At 47.3% G+C, this 20,855-nt stretch overlaps 1 protein-coding gene across 9 annotated transcripts in view; it reads left to right on the top strand.

Annotated features, from left to right (window-relative positions):
- Positions 1–20,419, top strand: part of KDM5C (lysine demethylase 5C) — a 32,026-nt gene extending 11,607 nt beyond the window's left edge. For 4 of the 9 annotated variants that reach the window (XM_014779761.2, XM_014779760.2, XM_014779757.2 and 1 more), the window contains 18 exons: positions 1,273–1,392; positions 1,524–1,682; positions 2,299–2,480; positions 2,579–2,741; positions 9,429–9,548; positions 9,658–9,852; positions 13,664–13,845; positions 13,935–14,059; positions 14,186–14,333; positions 15,201–15,306; positions 16,280–16,638; positions 17,251–17,389; positions 17,858–18,037; positions 18,200–18,337; positions 18,525–19,121; positions 19,406–19,484; positions 19,598–19,797; positions 19,903–20,419. In XM_014779761.2, coding sequence (XP_014635247.1) covers positions 1,273–1,392; positions 1,524–1,682; positions 2,299–2,480; positions 2,579–2,741; positions 9,429–9,548; positions 9,658–9,852; positions 13,664–13,845; positions 13,935–14,059; positions 14,186–14,333; positions 15,201–15,306; positions 16,280–16,638; positions 17,251–17,389; positions 17,858–18,037; positions 18,200–18,337; positions 18,525–19,121; positions 19,406–19,484; positions 19,598–19,797; positions 19,903–20,268 — 3,558 coding nt within the window. In that variant the 3' untranslated portion in view covers positions 20,269–20,419. The remainder of the gene's footprint in view (positions 1–1,272; positions 1,393–1,523; positions 1,683–2,298; positions 2,481–2,578; positions 2,742–9,428; positions 9,549–9,657; positions 9,853–13,663; positions 13,846–13,934; positions 14,060–14,185; positions 14,334–15,200; positions 15,307–16,279; positions 16,639–17,250; positions 17,390–17,857; positions 18,038–18,199; positions 18,338–18,524; positions 19,122–19,405; positions 19,485–19,597; positions 19,798–19,902) is intronic. The other 5 variants (XM_087427591.1, XM_087427588.1, XM_014779758.2 and 2 more) reach the window with 3 other exon arrangements.
- Positions 20,420–20,855: the final 436 nt, after the last annotated feature.

The following is a 20,855-nucleotide window of genomic DNA, read 5'->3' as shown; positions in this document are numbered from 1 at the left end:
GCCATGCTGTGGCGGTGCCCCATATAAAGTAGAGGAAGATGGGCACAGATGTTAGCCCAGGGCCAATCTTCCTCAGGAAAAAAAAAGTAGGATTGGCATCGGATGTTAGCTCAGGGCTAATCTTCCTCACACACAAAAAAAGGAGTAAAATATTTAGTTGTTTTCCTTCTGTTGTGATAATTAGATTGGTTTGCAGTGATGTAGACTAACTGGTAGAGGTGGGCAGGCGTTCTAGACTGGGGAATGGAGGGAATGCAGGAGCAAGGGGATATGGGGAGAAGGTACCTAGTGCAAAAAGGGCAGTAGGGAGAGCAGCTGAAGCAGCAGTGAGGGCTAAGAGGCCTGGGAAGTCTGCCAGGTCCGTTTCATGAACTTCCTACCTTCATCCAAATTCTGGGTGCTTACCTACATTTATTTCTCTCTGGGTTTCTGGAGAGCAGACATTGACAGTCTCTTGCCTTATCTTAGGGGCTCAACTGTGGTCATAGAGACCAGGTATGCATACACACAGACACACACAGATGAGGAAAGAGACCAGGACAGTGCATTATGTCCTTGGTAGTGGTGGAGATTCCTTTGGGGAGGAGCTTGGATACCAACAGTATTACAGATGACAAAGACTGTCATCTCTACTTGGCTCTGTAAGTGGTTGTGGGCCAGTGGACCAGATTGACATTTATTTTTCAGACATGAGCAGAGCATGTGCCTGACTCTGGGGTAATACGGCTCTCATCTAAAATCACGAATGTAGGTACAAAGTGAGGTAGACCCACGTCCTGTCTTCTGAGACAGTCGAAAGAACAGGAATAGTGTAGGGTTTGACACTGTAGAAGCTGGTGCCTTCGTTTCCCATCCTCCAAGCTACTAGAATCTTTAGTGCCATTTTCCCAGGCCTGTACATCCAGTCTGAGCACAAAAAAGCTTCCTTAAGTGCCCTGTATAAACTCACATTTTAGCTCGAGAGAAAAAATGGTGGCAGAAGAGCATAGAATAGCATATTTAAGTCAGAGCCCATGGTTTAGATAGTAAAGTCCTAAAGGAAGAGAAGGCCAAAAGCGTGGTAGAAGTGCATGTGGGAAATGAAAAGACTAATTAAGCTGAAGTGCCAGGAGAAGAAGGTGGAGCTATGAAGTGAGGCCTGCCTCAGGGGCCTTGAGTGCAGACCTAGGGCTGTTCTCCCTCCCTACTCCTACCCCATATTCCAGCTCCACTTTTGAGGATTCTCCACCTCTTTGCCTCTGCCTTGGTGACGTATTCTCCTTTGGGTTTCAGGAGTGTAAGCGCCCCCCCGAAGCCTTTGGCTTTGAGCAGGCTACCCGAGAATACACTCTGCAGAGCTTTGGCGAGATGGCTGACTCCTTTAAAGCCGATTACTTCAACATGCCCGTGCACGTAGGTGATGGAGGGCTGGGGTAGTGTCAGGGCTAGGGTCGTAGGTGTTGGTACCTGATGGTGTTAGCTCTCCTGGGTGAGTGGGGCCAGGATATGATGGGCCACAGTCATCTGCCATTCCTGTTCCCCAGATGGTGCCCACAGAGCTTGTGGAGAAGGAATTCTGGCGGCTGGTGAATAGCATTGAGGAAGATGTGACTGTTGAGTATGGGGCTGATATCCATTCCAAAGAATTTGGCAGCGGTTTCCCTGTCAGCGACAGTAAGCGGCACCTAACCCCTGAGGAGGAGGTGAGTGGATGATTAATGGTTATATGTCAGCCGTATGAGCTTAAGCAAGTCATTTAGTATCTGAAAGACTCAGTAGTTCCGTAGGATGGAGATAATTATGCTGGCCTTACGTGAGTGCTGTGAGATTTAGATGAGATGATGCATGTGTAAAGAACACAGCCTGGTGTCTGGTATGGCATCTCCAGCCATCAGATTGGTTATTTCCTTGTCTGTAGAATGGGGATAGTATCTACCTTACAAATTTGTTATAAGAATTAAATGAGAAGGTATATGAAATACCTGGCAGAGTGCCTGGCTCATAAGGAGAGTTCAGAGACTGGGATTGTATGTGCAGGGACAAATGTGAGCCCAGGCCTGCCTTAAGGGAAGGGTGCATTTTGGTCCAGAGTAGCAGCTTTTAACTTGCAGGTATTTTGGTGGGTGAGTATGTCTGTAAACCTCCCTGATGTTGAATAGAAATTTTGTGTGTATGCATTCTGGGGGGAGAAGAACACCTATAATATTTCTCATATGTTTTAAAAAGGTCTAAGACCTCAAAATTAAGGTTCCCTAGGCTAAAGATCTCAGCTCCTTAGCATAACCCTCATCCCCTTTCCACAAATACCTGGCCTGACAGGAGTATGCTACAAGTGGTTGGAACCTGAATGTGATGCCAGTGTTGGAGCAGTCTGTACTGTGCCACATCAATGCAGATATCTCCGGCATGAAGGTACCCTGGCTCTACGTGGGCATGGTCTTCTCAGCCTTTTGCTGGCATATTGAGGATCACTGGAGTTACTCCATTAACTACCTCCACTGGTGAGTGGGGCCCTGGGGAGCCAGGGAGGCAGGCAGGGGTGGATTCCCTCAGGACCTCAGGTGTGACCACTCTGTGTGTCCCCTTTCCACTTGGACAGGGGTGAGCCAAAGACCTGGTATGGGGTACCCTCGCTTGCAGCGGAACATTTGGAGGAGGTGATGAAGAAGCTGACACCTGAGCTCTTTGATAGCCAGCCTGACCTCCTGCACCAACTTGTCACCCTCATGAATCCCAACACCCTCATGTCCCATGGCGTACCGGTGAGTGCCCAGGAAACAGGGACAAGGATAAGAATGATTTAGTGATGTCCTTTGTGGTGGTGGTGGTCATCGTCATCATCTGGAATCTGCCCCTGCCCCCTCCTCATTCCTGTTCTATCTTAACTGGGCTATACGTTTGACGGCTCTAACAGAGACTCAAAATAATAGTGGTTAGATATACAATGCGATGGTGAGCCCTGTGGGCCATGTGTTTGAGGACAACTCCTTAGGGATGGCCTCTTATCACATCTACATTCCAGCCACTGGAAGAGGGAAATGGGGGAAGAACAGGGCAAGACAAGTCCCCTTACTTATAAGGGCACATGTCATTTCCATTCATCTCCTCTTAGTCATAGCTGAGTCACATGACCACATTTAGCTGCAAGGAAAACTGGGAAATGTGATTCTTATTCTGGATGTTCTTGTACCAGCTACAAATTGGAGGTCATGTTATTATGAAAGAAGGTAAGAATGAATATCAGGGGACAACTAGCAGTGTCTGCCATACTTTCCATATTATAACCCTTCTCGGAGCAGTGGGTTTAGGTCTTTTTACTTAACAGGTCAGAAATTCTATGGTGGTAATTATTTTGCAGTATATAAGTGTATCAAATCAACATATTATACACCTTAACCTTCCACAATGTTATATCTCAATAAAGCTGGCAGGGGGAAAAAGTAACCTAAAAAACGTGCCAGTATCTTTCAACATTTTAAAAAAAAAAAAATTGAACCCAGAGTCCTGGCTTATCCTCTTCTCCTTCTCTGTGGGCTTCTCTCCCACCCTATAAAACGTTTTTTGCTGGGTATACAACCTGGCTTACCTCTAAGAGACTTTATAATCCTGGGAATTTCTAACATCGGTTAGCATCAGCCAGTTTTCTGGTGTGGATCTTAAAACAACCTGATCACCAGTCCTGTCGGAACAGGATGTTAGAATATCCTCCACCTCTGCTTTGAGTCTTATTCTGTGCTACTCCTCCTCCCCACTCCCTTCCACCCCGACTCCATCCCCACCCCCAGCCTTGCCTGTCCTGCCACTTAGTCTAATGCATGGGATATGGTAGGCAGTCAGTACATATTGAATTAATGTCTCCTTGAGATGCCTGGATATCTGTACAGTTGGGCTTTGGACTAGGTCAGTGGTTCTCACCTGAATTTCGTCTTGCCTTCGCCTTGTTTTCTATAATACTGTATATCAGTAATATTTTTAATATACATTTTAGTGATATTTAACCAAGGATTGAGGTATCTAGGGAATTAGAGGAAGCATCCTACAGTAGTTCAGGCAACCTTCCTTCACTCAGAGAACAGTATCCTTTTCCGTCTCCATCTCATCCCATTTAAGAATTACTAGACTCAAGATGTCAGGATGATCAAGGGCCCTTCCAGTTCTGCTCTTCACAAGTAGACATTGGATCTAATCTTTCCTCAGACTCCTTTCTTCCTGATCCACAGCACAGTATCAGACCTTGCCTGCAATGTCAAGGAAAATTGTAAGAGTAGAAGAGGAGTCTCCTTAAGGATTCAGATACCTAAGATGCATATATATAGCTGTTCAATCCTTACCTCTTTTTAAAAAACTTTATCACAGACTTTTAAACATGTGCTCTTTGCTTCCACCTCCACAGCATTTCTCCTGTTTATGGCTCACCAGCTTCTCTGGCCAGCTGCTGCTTCACCACCCTGTCCTCTGTCTGCCCTGCCCCTCCTATGGGTAGTTCCCAGCATCTCCAGGCTCTTTGGACTTGGCAGTATCCCCTGAATCCAGGGCGTCTGTGATTTTCATATTCTCATGCTGGCAGGCTGCAGTTTAGCCAGCTGGAGCTCCCCCAGAGCTATCTTTAGCCTACCCCAGTCCTTCCCCTTTGGTGAGAGAAGGCCATTTCTTTTTATAGATATAGTGTAAGTATTATTTTCATTATAAAAGAAACATGCCCCCTTTCCAAAAATAGAAATAGAGATCATCCCTATTTTCTCCACATTTTATGTTTCCATCTGTTGTTTTTCTATGTAAATTTTGACATAACAATAACCAGTGTATGGATTTTATAATCTCTTTTGTAAGTTTAATGATCGAGAACAGCACTCTCCAATTTGGTAGCCACTAGCCACATGTGGCTACTGAGCGCTTGAAACGTGGCTAGTCCCAACTGAAACGTGCTGAAAGTTAAAACACATGTTGGATTTCAAGACTTAGTATGAAACAAAGAATATAAAACATCTCGCTAGTACTTTTGTGTAGCAATTACACATTGAAATGATAATATTGTGGCTATATTAACTTAAAATATATTGAAATTAATTTCACCTGTTTCTTTTTACCTTTTTAAAAAGTGATTACTAGGGCTGGCCCCGTGGCTTAGTGGTTAAGTGCGCGCACTCTGCTACTGGCGACCTGGGTTCAGATCCCGGGCGCGCACCGATGCACCACTTCTCTGGCCATGCTGAGGCCGCGTCCCACATACAGCAACTAGAAGGATGTGCAACTGTGACATACAACTGTCTACTGGGGCTTTGGAGGCAAAAGAGGATTGGCAATGGGTGTTAGCTCAGAGCCAGTCTTCCTCAGCAAAAAGAGGAGGATTGGCATGGATGTTAGCTCAGGGCTGCTCTTCCTCACAAATAAATAAATAAATAAAAATAAAAAGTGATTACTAGAGAATTTAAAAGTACATTATATTTCTGTTGGACAGTGCTGGTCTAGAATGATTTTTATTTCCTTACTATGAACTATTTATAACCTTTTTTTTTTTTGTGTGAGGAAGATCAGCCCTGAGCTAACATCCATGCCAATCCTCTTTTTTGCTGAGGAAGACTGGCCCTGAGCTAACATCGTGCCGATCTTCCTCCACTTTATGTGGGACGCTGCCACAGCATGGCCTGACAAGCGGTGCGTCGGTGCATGCCTGGGATCCGAACTCGGGCCGCCAGCAGCGGAGCGCGTGCACTTAACTGCTACGCCACGGGGCCGGCCCCCTATAACCATTTTTTTTAAAAAACAGCTTTATTGCAGTATAATTTACATACCATAAAATTCACCCATTTTAAGTGCATAGTTCAGGGAGTTTACAGAATTGTGCTACCATCAACACAATCCTGTTTTAGAACATCTCCATCATCCCAGAAAGATCCCTCATGCCCTTCTACAGTCACTCTCCAATCCATCCCCTAGACCCAGGCAACCACTAATCTGTTTTCTGCCTCTAGAGATTTGCCTTTTCTAGACAGTTCATATAAGTGGAATCATTTATGGTCTTTGTGTCGGGCTTCTTTTCACTTAGCATAATATTTTTGAGGTTCCTCCCTATTGTAGCGTGTGTCAGAATTTCATTTCTTTTTATGGTGGAATAATATTCCATTGTATGGATATACCACATTTTGTTTATCCATTCACCAGTTGATGGACATTTGGGTCATTTTTTAACAGAATAATATTCCATTGTATGGATATACCACATTTTGTTTATCCATTCACCAGTTGATGGACATTTGGGTCATTTTTTAACAGCTGCAGAATGTGAGGAGAGCTTTTTTAAATAACTACCTAGGTAGCAGTAAAGTGGCATCACCAAAATGAGGTTGTAGGTTGAACTGAAGAGTCAGGAGCATTAGGTTCTATTTCTGGCTCTGCTACTTCAGGCTTCTCTGGGACTGAGTTTTCACATCTATAAAGTTAAGGCTGGGACTAGATCATTCAGCAGATATTGCTAGAACTCCCTCTGTGTGCAAGGTCTCTGGTCAACACCCTGAAGGTACATAAACCAGTCCCTGCCTTCAGGTATGCACAGTTGAGTGGAGGACAGAGGTGAGTAAACAAGTGGAATAAAATGTTAGAGGTACTGCAGAAGAACAGCAGACTGGGTCATTAGGAAGGGGGAGTTGGGAAAGCATTTGTTGAAGTGGTGACCCTGGAAGGAAGAGTAAGAGTTTGCCTATCGGGGCTGTGGCTTTATCATGTGGACTTGAGGATTCAAGTGAGGGGTTCTCAGCAGGGGCATTACCTGGTCAGATTTGCATACTTTGGAAGACAATTCTAGTGGTTGGTTGTGGGGGCCAGTGCAGTAATACAGGCAAGAAATGCTGATGTTGACTCTAAGTAGGGATGGATTTGAGAAGAAGAAAATGTATTGGAGTTGGGAGCTGATGCATGACCCGAATAAATGTGGAGATGTATTCATGAATGGGAAGGTTCAGTATTGTTGGGATGTTAATTCTCTTCACATTAATCTAGAATCCTAGCAGAGGAATCATTGGGTGGAAGGATATAAACATTTTAAGTTCTTGATTTGTATTAGCAATTTTGCTTCCAGAGAGTAGAAGTTATTGGTCCTCATAACAGCACTGTACCTGTTTTACTGTGTCTTCATCAGCAGTGAATGTTCATCTTAAGAAACTTTGTGAGATTTCTCGGTAAAGATGGCAAATTAAACATACACATAGCTACTTCCATTCCTTACTGAAACTCCACTAAAATGGCACAAAGGGATTTTTTAAGGTAAAAAATCACAGCGATAAAGAAAACGAGAGGAGACAATGATAAAAAAAAATTCTTGAAACTAGAAAACAGATAAGAGAACTGAATGTTAAGCTAGTACTGGAACATCTGAGAACCAACCTGATTTATACCTCAGAATCTCCCAAAGGTTCAGTAGTCAGTGGCACCAGGCATTCTGTGAGTCAAGATGAATGGGGTAAAAATAAAGATTGGTTCATGTCTGTATAAGAAGCTGTGAGATCCCCTCCCAGTCTGGGCAGCTGGAAATATGACCCTCCCTCACTCGAGCAGAAGACTAGAGATTTACTTCTATCTTATAATAGAAGATCTCTGGATTGAGGTCTTCTAGGTACAGTTGAGGGTGGAGGTATAGTGAAAATAGTAGGATTCATCATTTTTTACGTACTGGATGCTGAGATTCCCAGCTATCTTCCTCTGCTTGGCTGTTAGAACACTGACAGGCAGACCTTTTTCCTTTAGGGAAAAAATAGAGTTTTCTCTTGGGAATCTAGCCCAAAAGGAAAGACCTGGAGTTTCCCAAACTAAATGGCTCAGCCAGATCACCCTACAGTGCAGCTCACAGTTGACACACTTCACCTGTGCACTCAGAGCTTCCATTCAGCTTTTTTTTCATTACTCTTAACTATAAGTAGACAGCCACAGATTAACAGACAACCAAGGAAACTCTAGAAAACAAAATACAACCAAACAGAAAAAAAACTTGCAGAAACAGGTTAGGCAGGGAGAAGTAAACTTCAAAAAGAAAAGGGAAAGAAACCTCATTAATATCTTCGGAGATGAGCATATATTGCAAACATGAAATAAGAACAGGATACTATTTAAAAAGAACATACTGAGAACAAGAGCTCTTGGAAATTAAAATTATGATAGCAAAAGTGAAAAAAAATAACAAAAAAGTTTAGAAAGATGGTTAAGGAAATATCCCAGAAAATAGAATAAAAAGATAAAGATGGAAAAAGGTAGAGAAAATTAGAGAATTTGTTCAGGAGGTTCAATATTCAAATCATAGAAGTTCTGTGAAGAGAGAATAAATGAAACTTGAAAGGATCAAATCATTAATGAAATCGTTCGAGAAAATTGCCCTGAACCAAAAGTCTGCGTTTCCAGAATCAAAGGGCCTACCCAAGTACATGAATGAAAATAGATCCACACCAAGGTATATCTGGTGATTTTTCATGTCAAACACTGGGACCAGAAAAATCTTACAAGCTTCCTGAGAGAGAAAGCAAGTTTAATTCAAAGCATTAGAAATCAGATGGCGTCAGACTTTTCAAAAGCAACACTGGAATCTAGAAGACTAGAGCTATGCCTTCAGAATGATTTTCAACGTAGAATTGTATATGCAGTCAAATTATCAAGTGAGAGAGTACAATAGAGAAATTTACCAAAAAGAAAAGTTCTTCCCACTGTTTCTCAGGAAGCTGTTGGAGGATGTGCTCAAGCACAACGAAGGAATAAATCAAGAAGGAGCAAGACCTGGGATCTAGGAAACAGGAGATCCGTCATGGTAGAGTGACGGTCCAGGGAGGACAGCTGGTTCAGGTTGGAACAAATCATAAGGCTCCATGAGAGACTGCTACAGAAAGGTGAAAACTGATAGGAGAGAGGAAACTTTGACATTTGTCCAAAAGGTTGGGATTAAATTACTAATACATGCATAGAAAACTAAGCAAATTGAGAAATAGGAGGCTATTTTTAATATAGTCTAGAGGCATGTTATTTAGGGTCGTTAAGGTAAATGCCAAAATAATCAGAAGAGGTGAAAGTGATTGGCTCTGGTGAGTGGAGAGTGGCAGGGCCTGCTGATTTATAACATCTTGTAGAACCATTTGGCTTTTGAAACCGCATGTATGACTGATAAAAATAATTATTAATGAAAAAGACTTCACCAGCTTAATAAATTTTTATAAAAATTAATAGAGAAGTTGAAATATTTTGGTATGTACATTTCCTACTTTTGACTCAAATCTTCCTGTCATCTGTCAACACAAATCAAAACCTTGAGAGCAGAGACCAGTGGTCCTTCCTTTTGGAGTTGGAAGGTCTGGGAATCTGTTGTCAGACTGTTCCCTAAGGCTTTCCTTTGTCTTCTTAAGGACCCTGCGCTTAGATCGGTTTCTGCAGACTGTGGAAAACCTCTGTCTCAGTGACCTTGGCCTTTTTCTCAGGTTGTCCGCACAAACCAGTGTGCAGGAGAATTCGTCATTACCTTCCCTCGTGCTTACCACAGTGGCTTCAACCAAGGCTACAACTTTGCAGAGGCCGTCAACTTTTGCACTGCTGACTGGGTGAGTCTGGAATGTGGTGGGCTGGCAGGGAGAAGCAGGAGGGTTGTGGGGAAGCTGAGGCACTAGAGCCTCCAGACTTGGCTACACTCAACCTTGAACCTGTCCACAGTTGCCAGCTGGGCGCCAGTGCATTGAGCACTACCGCCGGCTGCGAAGATACTGCGTCTTCTCCCATGAGGAGCTCATCTGCAAGATGGCTGCCTGCCCAGAAAAGCTGGACCTGAACCTGGCAGCAGCTGTGCATAAGGAGATGTTCATTATGGTGCAGGAGGAGCGGCGTCTACGAAAGGCCCTGCTGGAGAAGGTGGGTGATGGGGAGAGTGCCCTGGATCAGGCACCCTAGCCTGGCAGAGGTAAGGGGGAGGAAGAAGTAGAAGATGTAGCTTCTACTCTTGGGATGTAGTGAAAAGAGCTAGATGCATCTGGATTGGAAACCACATTCCATTCTCTGTTCTACCATTTACCAACAACCATTAGCAAGTTAATTTACTTCACTGAGCATCAGTATCCATGTCTGAAAAATGGGGATTATAATAGTGCTTATCTTTTTGGATAGTCAGTGGATTAAAGATAATATTTGTTAAGTAACTGACCCATAGCAGGTGCTGGCATAGCTGCTGTTCATCATTATTTAAATAACCCAACAAGACAGACTGGCCTGTAAAACCCCCACTGCTGATTAGCTGGGTGACTTTTTCAAGTTACATAACCTCTCATAGTCTCACTTCCCTACTCTGTAAAATGAGAATAAATACCTAACTTGCAAGGTGGTTGTAAAGCTTGAGTAAGGTGATTTATGTCAAAGCATTTATTACTGCACTTGCAGTGTAGCAGCTGCTATTATTGGTAATATTAATACATGAAGAAAATGACTGAAATATGGAACATTTCTTAGGAAATGCCATTTTATTACATTCAGATGGTTTAGTAGCTCAAATTAGGGTGGTATTACCAAGTAGAAGGTGGTCTTCCTTTTATTAATTTCTCGTAAGCATGTATCAGTTGTGCTTGTAGATGAGTGGGACTGCTACTCGTGTAGTTCAGTTGCCTTCTTAAAGCTTCCGATTGACTTGCCCCGTTAGGGAATTGACTTAGTGAGAGTCCTCCATAGGATTATAAAGGAATGCTGATCTTAAGGGATCCCTTGCTGCCTGTTTAGGGTAGAAATACTTTCTTATTTTAAAGCTCATTTGTAACTTGCCTATGAGCATGTAAGGAGAATTGCAGCTACAGTAAGTGTTGGAAGTCTTGGGGCATGTCAGTCTGTAGCGGTAGTTGGTGAGCCCCTGGGCTTTTCCAGGCATCATTTTCTCTCTCTGTTCAGTGCTGTTATTAAATGATGACCCTGGGCCTGTGCCAGACTATAGGAAGGAGCCAAAGCAAGGTGGAAAGACTAGAAATTCTCATCTTGACATTCAGAATTCTTTTTACTTGGCCCTTACCTTAAAGAAGGGTTTTGGATCACCTAGTCTTGAAATTCTATAAAAGATTGTGTGTGTGTGTTTGAGTACTTTTCTGGGGAGAGGGCTCATAGCTTGCATCCAATTTTCAGAGGAGTCCATGATCCGAAAATACCTAGGGGCTTCATCCTTAGAGCATTGTCTGGTTTCAGAGTCAAAATGGACTGCAGTTAAGATTCTCACTTTGGGCAAGTTGCTGACTGCCTCTCTGAGACTTGGTTTCCTCTTTGGTAAAATGAGATAGGCCTGTGAAATAGGTATCCTTATCTGAAAATTAGAGCAAATAACAGTAAATATTTGTCGAGCGCTTATTCTTTTTGTCCCCCCTTTTTTTTCACCCTGCTGTACATTAGATCCCCCCAATTTATTCATCTTCTAACTGGAAGTTTGTACCCTTTGACCAACATCTCCCCATTTCTCCCACCCCTCAGCCCTTGGCAACCACTGTTCTATTCTGTTTCTATGAGTTGGGCTTTTTTAGATTCCACATGTAAGTGATATCCTATGGTATTTGTCTTTCTCTGTCTTATTTGACTTAGTATAATGCCTTTAAGGTCCCACCATGTTGTCACAAATGGCGAGATTTCCTTTTTTCACGTGGCTAATGTTCCATTTTGTGTATATATACCACATCTTTCTCCCTTTATCTGTTAATGGACTCCTAGGTTGTTTCCACATCTTGGCTATTGTGAATAATGCTGCAGTGAACATGGGAGGGCAGATATCTCTTTGAGACTCTAATTTCATTTTCTTTGGATGTATACCCAGAAGTGGGATTGCTGGATCATATGGTAGTTCTGTTTTTTAAATTTTTTGAGGAACCTCCATACTGTTTTCCAAAGTGGCTGTACCACTTTTACATTCCCACCAACAGTGCACAAGGGTTCTTTTTTCTCCACATCCTCACCAATACTTGTTATTTCTTGTCTTTTTGATAATAGCCATTCTAATAGGCGATATCATCCTCACCACAATGAGGTGATATCTCATTGTGGTTTTGATTTGCATTTCCCTGATGATTAGTGATGTTGAGCATCTTTTCGTGTACCTATTGGCCATTTGTATGTCTTCTTTGGAAAAATGTCTACTCAGATGCTCTGCCCATTTTTTAATTGGATTTTTTTTGCTATGAGCTCCTTATATATTTTGGATATTAACCCTTTATCAGGTAGATGGTTTGCAAATATTTTCTCCCATTCCATAGGTTGCCCTTTCGTTTTGTTGATGGTTTCTTTGGCTGTGCAAACGTTTTTTAGTTTGATGTAGTCTCACTTGTTTATTTTTGCTTTTGTTGCTTGTGCTTAAGTGTCATATCCAAGAAATCGTTGCCAAGATCAATGTCAAGTCGCTTTTTCCTTGTATTTTCTTCTAGGAGTTTTACGGTTTTAGGTCTTATGTTTAGGTCTTTAATCCATTTCAAGTTAATTTGATGAGTAGTATAAGATAAGGGTCCAATTTGATCTGCATGTGATTGTCCAGTTTTCCCAGCACCATTTATTAAGAGACTATCCTTTTCCCATTGAGTATTCTTGGCTCCCTTGTTAAATATTAGTTGACCGTGTATATGAGGATTTATTTCTGGGCTTTATTCAGTTCTGTTGGCCTATGTGTCTATTTTTATGCCAGTACCATACTGTTTTGATTACTATAGCTTTGTAATGTAATTTGAAATCAGGAAGTATGATGCCTTCAGCTTTGTTCTTCTTTCTCAAGATTGCTTTGGCTATTCAGTCAGGGTCTTCTGTGGTTCTACTTATTCTAAGTCGTTAGTTGCTCTACCTTTGTTAATCCTCATAACAACATAATGAGGATGGTACTGTTATCTCCCTTTAACAACATAGAGAAACTGAAGCCCAGAGAAGTTTAATTTACTCAGTATCACACAGCTAATAAGTGACAGAGTGTGATTTGTAGTGTGTAATGGACTCAGATCTTATGCAGAGGTTAGGTGTTAAAGTGGGTATAGAAGACAAAAACTGTTGGAGTCAAATTTCTGTTTAAAATCCCTAAAATTGCCCATAATGTATGGCATTGTATTGTCTTTCAATTACTCCAGCATAGCTACTTTTCTTCCATTTTTTGGAATGGATTTCTTTTTCTTAATCTGAGCAACAGGTGACGTCATTGGCTTAGGTATGGAAGCCCATGTTGTTGAAAAGAAAATTGTGTCTTTAAACACTGGACACAAGCACATAGAGGTTCATTTCTGTAAGTTATATGTGTACACACAGTGTGTCCTGCCTGCTGAGCAGCCAGCACGGTACCTGGAACACAGTGGGCCCTGAGTGACTTGGAAGCCAGCATTGTTCCCCAGTACACGGCCTTTCTCTTGGCCACTCCCACACATTGCCACCTCTCTGGTGCCTTGGTCCACCACTTTGCTCACCTTCTCTCACCCTAAAGCCCCTTTCTGCTGATCTGAATCCTACCTGATTTTTCTTCCTCTCAGCCCACACTTGTCTTGCCCTGGTTCATCTCATTCCCCAGCTTTGCGAGTCTGGACTTCACAGAGGCAGTGTGCTCCATGGAGTTTGGTCTCCCCCACAGCCCTCAGCATAGATTTGAGTCTAACGTGAGGCTCAGTGGTGGCTGAGATGGTGGTTTCTGTGGCCCTGTTGTGGTTCTGTTAATATGTATGGGTTGAACCGCTCCCAGGGCATCACGGAAGCTGAGCGAGAAGCTTTTGAGCTGCTCCCAGATGATGAGCGCCAGTGCATCAAGTGCAAGACCACGTGCTTCCTATCAGCCCTGGCCTGCTACGACTGTCCAGATGGCCTTGTTTGCCTGTCCCACATCAATGACCTCTGCAAGTGCTCCAGTAGCCGGCAGTACCTGCGGTGAGCAGGGGGTCTACCTGGAGGAAGTGGGCTGAGGAGGGGGATGCCGAGGTGAGCCAGATATGCTCTTCCCTGCCCTCTTCCTTCAGGTATCGGTACACCTTGGATGAGCTCCCTGCCATGCTGCATAAGCTGAAGGTTCGGGCTGAATCCTTTGACACCTGGGCCAACAAAGTACGAGTGGCCCTGGAGGTGGAGGATGGGCGGAAGCGCAGTGAGTGATGGGGGGACGGAGGGACTCCACAGGCAAGTTCTATTCCCTTTTCTTCTGTACCCCCACCCCTTTCCTCTGCCTTTACTCAATACTGCCTACTCCTCACTGCTTTCATTCTCTCTCCAGGCCTTGAAGAGCTGAGGGCACTAGAGTCTGAGGCCCGTGAGCGGAGGTTTCCTAACAGTGAGCTGCTACAGCAACTGAAGAACTGCCTGAGCGAGGCGGAGGCTTGCGTGTCCCGGGCTCTGGGACTGGTCAGCGGCCAGGAAACTGGGTATGGCAGCAGGAGGTGTGGGCACAGATAGCCTGCTGAGGAGCTAGCACCTGTGAAAAGTACTACAAGGGGTGGACTCTGAGTATCATTGGGCAGACAACATCAGCAGGAAGCTGACAAGCACTGCAGTGCGAAGTGGCCTGGGACGTGTTGGGGAGGGCAAGGAGACCAGGCAATTAGAATGGAGAAGAGTACCTCAGGCCGGCCCTATGGCGTAGTGGTTAAGTGCGCACGCTCTGCCGCTGGCGGCCTGGGTTCGGATCCCAGGCGTGCAGCGATGCACTGCTTGTCAGGCCATGCTGTGGTGGCGTCCCATATAAAGTGGAGGAAGGTGGGCACAGATGTTAGCCCAGGGCCAGTCTTCCTCAGCACAAAGAGGAGAATTGGCATGGATGTTAGCTCAGGGCTGATCTTCCTCACAAAAAAAAAAAAGAGTACCTCAGTGCTAAGAAAGCTAGAAATGTTTGTTTTTATCAGTACCTGGAGGAGATTATAGACAGGCTGAGCAGTTTTGGGGGCAGGGAGGAGTTGTGGAAGGTTTAGGGGCAAGAAAAGGACATAGAAGCATAAAACTGATCATAGAGTTCACAGTAGGGGATGGATTGAAAAGTCCAGCTTCTGTTACCATCAACTAATTTCTAAGCTCCCCTCACCAATATATCCTCTATTCCTCTCATAATTCTTTCTTCTCATCTTATGAATGTGCTTGTATCTTAAAACCCTCCCTCTAACCTGGGCAGTTGAGGGGAACTGTGAAGTATGAGAGATCAAGGTGGGCAGGTGTGAGGAAAGGTGTTGGGTCTCAGCACAGAGATGGAGGGAGGGGACTGGGTTTGGACCTGAAACTCTACATGTAAAACTCCATAGCCCCCACAGGGTGGCTGGCCTGCAGATGACCCTGGCTGAGCTCCGGGCCTTTCTGGACCAGATGAACAACCTGCCTTGTGCCATGCACCAGATTGGGGATGTCAAGGTGAGGAGGGGTGGACTTGGAGTGCTGCCGAGGGATCAGGGAGATTGGGGGACCTGAGCAGCAGGCCACTCTTGGCTCTCTTAAAAAGCGTCAAGTATTTGGGCAAGACAGGATGCACACGTGAGAATAACGGGAGGTAGGAGACAAAGGGTCTAGCAATTGATTTAAAAATGGGATTGAGGGCGGCCAGGTGGTGTAGTGGTTAAGTGTGTGCGCTCCACTGTGGCAGTCTGGGGTTCGCAGATTCGGATCCCGGGCGCGCACCGATGCACCGCTTGTCAAGCCATGCTGTGGCGGCGTCCCATATAAAGTAGAGGAAGATGGGCACAGATGTTAGCCCAGGGCTGGGCTTCCTCAGCAAAAAGAGGAGGATTGGCATCAGATGTTAGCTCAGGGCTAATCTTCCTCACAAACAAACAAACAAAAAAAAATTGGGATTTGAGGAGCAGATGGCAAGGGTACGAGTACAGAATACAAAGTCAAGGGAAGGTTTCCTGGCAGAGGTGGAAGAGGAGGAAGGAAGTAACAAGGTGTTTGTGGGCTTGGAAAGCTGACTCCAGGAAGGTAGAGGAGAATTAGGATGGAGAGAGTAGTGGTACCAGTGTGAGCATAGGGGTTTGTGAGAAGGCGAAGCATAGCAGAGCATTTTAGGGCAGAGGATCTCCTGGTGCTATACATCAGAATCCTCTGGGGACTTAAATAAAGCACAGACTCTTGACCAACCCCTATAAAGAATCTCTAGGGGTGGGGTCCAGGAATCTGCATTTTAACAAACTCCTCAGGGTCTTCTAACAGGCAGTGAGCTGTTAGGAACCACTGTCTTAGAGCATCGTGAAGGAGGAGAGCCCAGCCCATGTTAGGCTCTCTTCCCAAATATTGAAGGGTAAGAAGGTAGCTGGGGCAGGGGTATCTGGTGGTGGGACCTCTAAGTGGGCCCATCTGAGGAGTTTGTTCTTCATCTATATCCTGGTAGGGTATTCTGGAACAGGTGGAGGCCTACCAGGCTGAGGCCTGTGAGGCCCTGGCCTCACTGCCCTCCAGTCCAGGGCTACTGCAGTCCCTGTTGGAGAGGGGGCGGCAGCTTGGGGTGGAGGTACCTGAGGCCCAGCAGCTCCAGCGGCAGGTGGAACAGGCACGATGGCTGGATGAGGTGAAACGCACGCTGGCTCCCTCAGCCCGAAGGGGCACCCTGGCTGTCATGCGGGGACTGTTGGTCGCGGGTGCCAGTGTAGCCCCTAGCCCTGCTGTGGATAAGGCCCGGGCAGAACTGCAGGAGCTGCTGACCATTGCTGAACGCTGGGAGGAGAAGGCCCACCTCTGCCTCGAGGCCAGGTAGGTCTAGCCTCTTCCCTCCCTGCTCTACCCCAACCGTCAAAGTTTAGTGGAGAAGCTGAAGATGATTCCAGTGGGTGGCCTTGGGCACCAGACTCCTGTGTTGGTGTATTGACTCTTCTCCCCTTTTTTGTTACCTATCTTGTCTTTTTTTTTTTTAAACTCCATATACACGTAGAGGCAGAGATAGGCTTATGGGGAAGCAGAAATGAACAGATACAGAGATGTATAGAGGACTAGCTCCACAGGCTGACATGTGCATATGTACAGGAGCACAAGTACCAACAAGCAGATGAATAGATGTTGGTAGAAAGACACCACACACAGGCCAAACTGCAGCACCAGATTAATACCACAGGTTGTGTGTGTCTGCAGGCACTGCCAGCAGTCTGACAGACTGGCAGACAAGCAGAGGCATGAGGGCTGTGGCAGAAGTTGGGTGCATGCAGTCTGGAGCAAGCAGGGACTGGCAGCCACCCGTAGGCAGAATACATGCAAGTAGGCCCAAGTGGCAGCCCCTAGGGGCTCATGCTGCTGTATCTGGTGGTCAGGCTGGGCTTCTGGTCAGGCAGACCACCCCAGGCTGAGGCCCTTTTTTTTCTCTACCTTTAGGCAGAAACATCCACCAGCCACACTTGAGGCCATAATCCATGAGGCAGAAAACATCCCTGTTCACCTGCCCAACATCCAGGCTCTCAAGGAGGCTCTTGCTAAGGCCCGGGCCTGGATTGCTGATGTGGACGAGATCCAAGTGAGGACCCTGTTGCCCCTCACTCTCCACCCCAGACCTTGAGTCCAGCTGGGAGTGATGGCATATATTGGGTTGTGCTGTGTTGGGTTGGGTTCCTAGAGAAAGCAAGGGAGCATGGCACATCATGAGAAGGCAAAATGTGCTTTGTGAGCAGCATGAGGAAGGGTTGTGAGGCTAGCCTGAGAGAAGAGAAGATGCTGGTTAGGGTGAGAATGGTGGGGGCAGGGAGGGTAGAATAGGCAAACTACAACAAAATAACTAGTCTGGTGGTCCTGGGGGCTGAGCCAGTGATTGTAGGAGCTATGGGAGAGAGCCAGGTGGGCATCTCCTGGGATTAGGACAATCCCTGTTGTTTTCTGCCTCAAGATTGCTAGTCCCATTCATCTTCCCAGCTCTCAGGGCCGGGCACGGAGTGATATCAATAAATGTTGGCAAGTTAAATTGAACTTTCTCTTGCCCCTGTCCCAGAATGGGGACCACTACCCCTGCTTGGATGACTTGGAGGGCCTGGTGGCTGTGGGCCGGGACCTCCCCGTGGGGTTGGAGGAGCTGAGACAGCTAGAGCTGCAGGTACTGACAGCACACTCCTGGAGGGAGAAGGCCTCCAAGACTTTCCTCAAGAAGAATTCTTGCTACACGCTGCTGGAGGTGAGGCCTGGCATCCTGACCCACAGCCTCTCTCACTCCTGGCCTGCCTGTTGTGACACGGCTCATATGAGAACATGGGGTTTTGGGGGTGCTGGGGAGGGGAGGAGAAGGGGTGGGAGGTAGGGGAAGCCCGGTCATCCCTGCTCTGTCTGCCTGCCTCAGGTGCTCTGCCCGTGTGCAGACGCCGGCTCAGACAGCTCCAAGCGCAGCCGGTGGATGGAGAAGGAGCTGGGGTTGTACAAATCTGACACAGAGCTGCTGGGGCTGTCTGCGCAGGACCTCAGGGATCCAGGCTCTGTGGTAAGGAGCTTGGGCCCAAATGGGAGAAGAGCCTGGCAATGATAGAGTGCCTGAGTCTGGCAACCATGGGCAGACTGCTTGCTCCCTGAGCCTCAGTTCTCCTGGTTTGGGAGTAGGGGGTTCATGGCACCAAACAAAGGAGAGGATGGGCTGCTGACTTGCTCTCCTCCTGTCCTGGGCACGGCAGATCGTGGCCTTCAAGGAGGGAGAACAGAAGGAGAAGGAGGGTATCCTGCAGCTGCGTCGCACCAACTCTGCCAAGCCCAGTCCACTGGCATCATCGACTACAGCCTCCTCTGCAGCCTCCATCTGTGTGTGTGGGCAGGTGCCGGCAGGGGTGGGAGCTCTGCAGTGTGACCTATGTCAGGACTGGTTCCATGGGCGATGTGTATCGGTACCCCGCCTCCTCAGCTCCCCGAGGCCCAGTCCCACCTCATCCCCACTGCTGGCCTGGTGGGAGTGGGACACCAAATTCTTGTGTCCACTGTGCATGCGCTCACGGCGCCCACGCCTGGAGACCATCCTGGCACTGCTGGTAGCCCTGCAGAGACTGCCTGTGCGGCTGCCCGAGGGCGAGGCCTTACAGTGCCTCACAGAGAGGGCCATCAGCTGGCAAGGCCGTGCCAGACAGGCTCTGGCCTCTGAGGATGTGACTGCTCTGTTGGGACGGCTGGCTGAGCTTCGCCAGCGGCTGCAGGCTGAACCCAGGCATGAGGAGCCCATCTACCCTTCAGCCCCTGCCTCTGACCCTCTCAGAGAAGGCAGTGGCAAGGATATGCCTAAGGTGAGCTGACCAGCACAGCTCTTGTCCTCAAATTCCTGTCTCCTAGCCCCCACTCCTATTTAGGTTCCAGCCCTGTCTCTGCTCTCTGACTTTCGGTCTTCTTTGGCCCAGCCTCCCTGCCCTGTTCTGCATCTTGTCCAGATCCTTAGACCGCTCCCTGCCGGCAGCCTGTGTCTACCCTCCTCCTCCAGAAGTTGGCGAGAACCAAGTTTGGGGTTGGAGCGAAGAATAGGGCCTGATTCTTCAGTTCAGTTACCACGACCTGTTCTTGCTCTCCTTGGTAGGTGCAGGGGTTGCTAGAGAATGGAGACACCGTGACCAGTCCTGAGAAGGTAGCCCTGGGGGAGGGCTCAGGTAAGAGAGGTAGGTCTAGGTGTGGGTAGGCTGTTTATTGGACTATCACTAGAGTGACCATGTGGTGGTGAGGATACAACCGGGGGCAGCCTCTAACCGAGCCTGTCCCTGCAACCCCCCAGACCTGGAGCTGCTGTCCTCACTGTTGCCACAGTTGACTGGCCCTGTGTTGGAGCTGCCTGAGGCAACCCGGGCCCCCCTGGAGGAACTCATGTTGGAGGGAGACCTGCTTGAGGTAACTCTGGATGAGAACCACAGTATCTGGCAGCTGCTGCAGGCTGGGCAGCCTCCAGACCTGGGGCGGATCCACACGCTTCTGGAGGTGAGAAGGGGGATCATGGGCAGGGCCAGGAGGTCAGGCCAAGCAAGCAGAGAGCCTAGGCCTGACCAATGGCCCACACCTCTTTCTGCCTATCTGTGATCACAGCTGGAGAAGGCGGAGCGCCATGGGAGCCGGGCACGGGGCCGGGCGCTGGAGAGGCGGCGGCGGCGGAAGGTGGATCGGGGTGGGGAGGGCGATGATCCAGTCCGCGAGGAGCTAGAGCCAAAGAGGGTACGGAGCTCAGGGCCAGAGGCTGAGGAGGCCCAGGAGGAGGAGGAGCTGGAGGAGGAGACTGGGGGTGAGGGACCCCCACCACCTCTGCACACCACTGGCAGCCCCAGCACCCAGGAGAACCAGAATGGCTTGGAGCCGATGCTAGGGGCCAGTTCATGTCCTTCGGCCACTTGCTCCACTCTGACTCCCCGGCTGCATGTGCCCTGCCCACAGCAGCCGCCTCAGCAGCAGTTGTGACAGTGGCTGAGCCTAGCACAGACCCCAACAGAGAACCCCCTTGGCCTCAAGGATCCTCTTTCTGACCATCAAGCCTGCTTCTTGGGAGGTGGACAAGTAGAGGGGATGGCCACCCCCCAACTCCAGCCCACCCCTGAGTCCCTTGACTTTTATATTCTGACTCCAAGGTATTGTTCAGACCTCAGCTCCTGGGGGCCGGCCCCTGGAGTTCCCCTCCCTGGTAGCCTCTAACCAGCATTCCCAGACACCTGAGGCAGACAGATGGATGGGCAGGTGGGCGGCTGGGCCTGGGCCAGCACCATTCCAGAGACAAGGCCAGTGCATATGCAAACTGGGGGACTCTCCTCTCCTTTCTTGCCCCAGTTCTGGCCCTGGCCAGGCCATGCTACACTAACCTCACCTTCTCCTCACTTTTTCTCTTTCCTCTCCCCTTTTCCTGCCTCCTTCTCCCTTCTCCCTTCCCCTGACTGTTCCACCCAGGAGGAGGAAACTTCACATAGCTGTGCTCACAGTTTTTTTTTATTTTAAATGAATTTGGTTGGGGAGCTGAACAGGGCTCCCTGTGATCTGAAGAAAGCTTTTGGTGC

The sequence above is a fragment of the Ceratotherium simum genome, chromosome X (genome assembly GCF_057802395.1).
Source record: "Ceratotherium simum simum isolate JZ-2026a chromosome X, ASM5780239v1, whole genome shotgun sequence".
NCBI lineage: Eukaryota > Metazoa > Chordata > Mammalia > Perissodactyla > Rhinocerotidae > Ceratotherium > Ceratotherium simum.
This window is presented reverse-complemented; position numbering and strand designations above follow the sequence as displayed.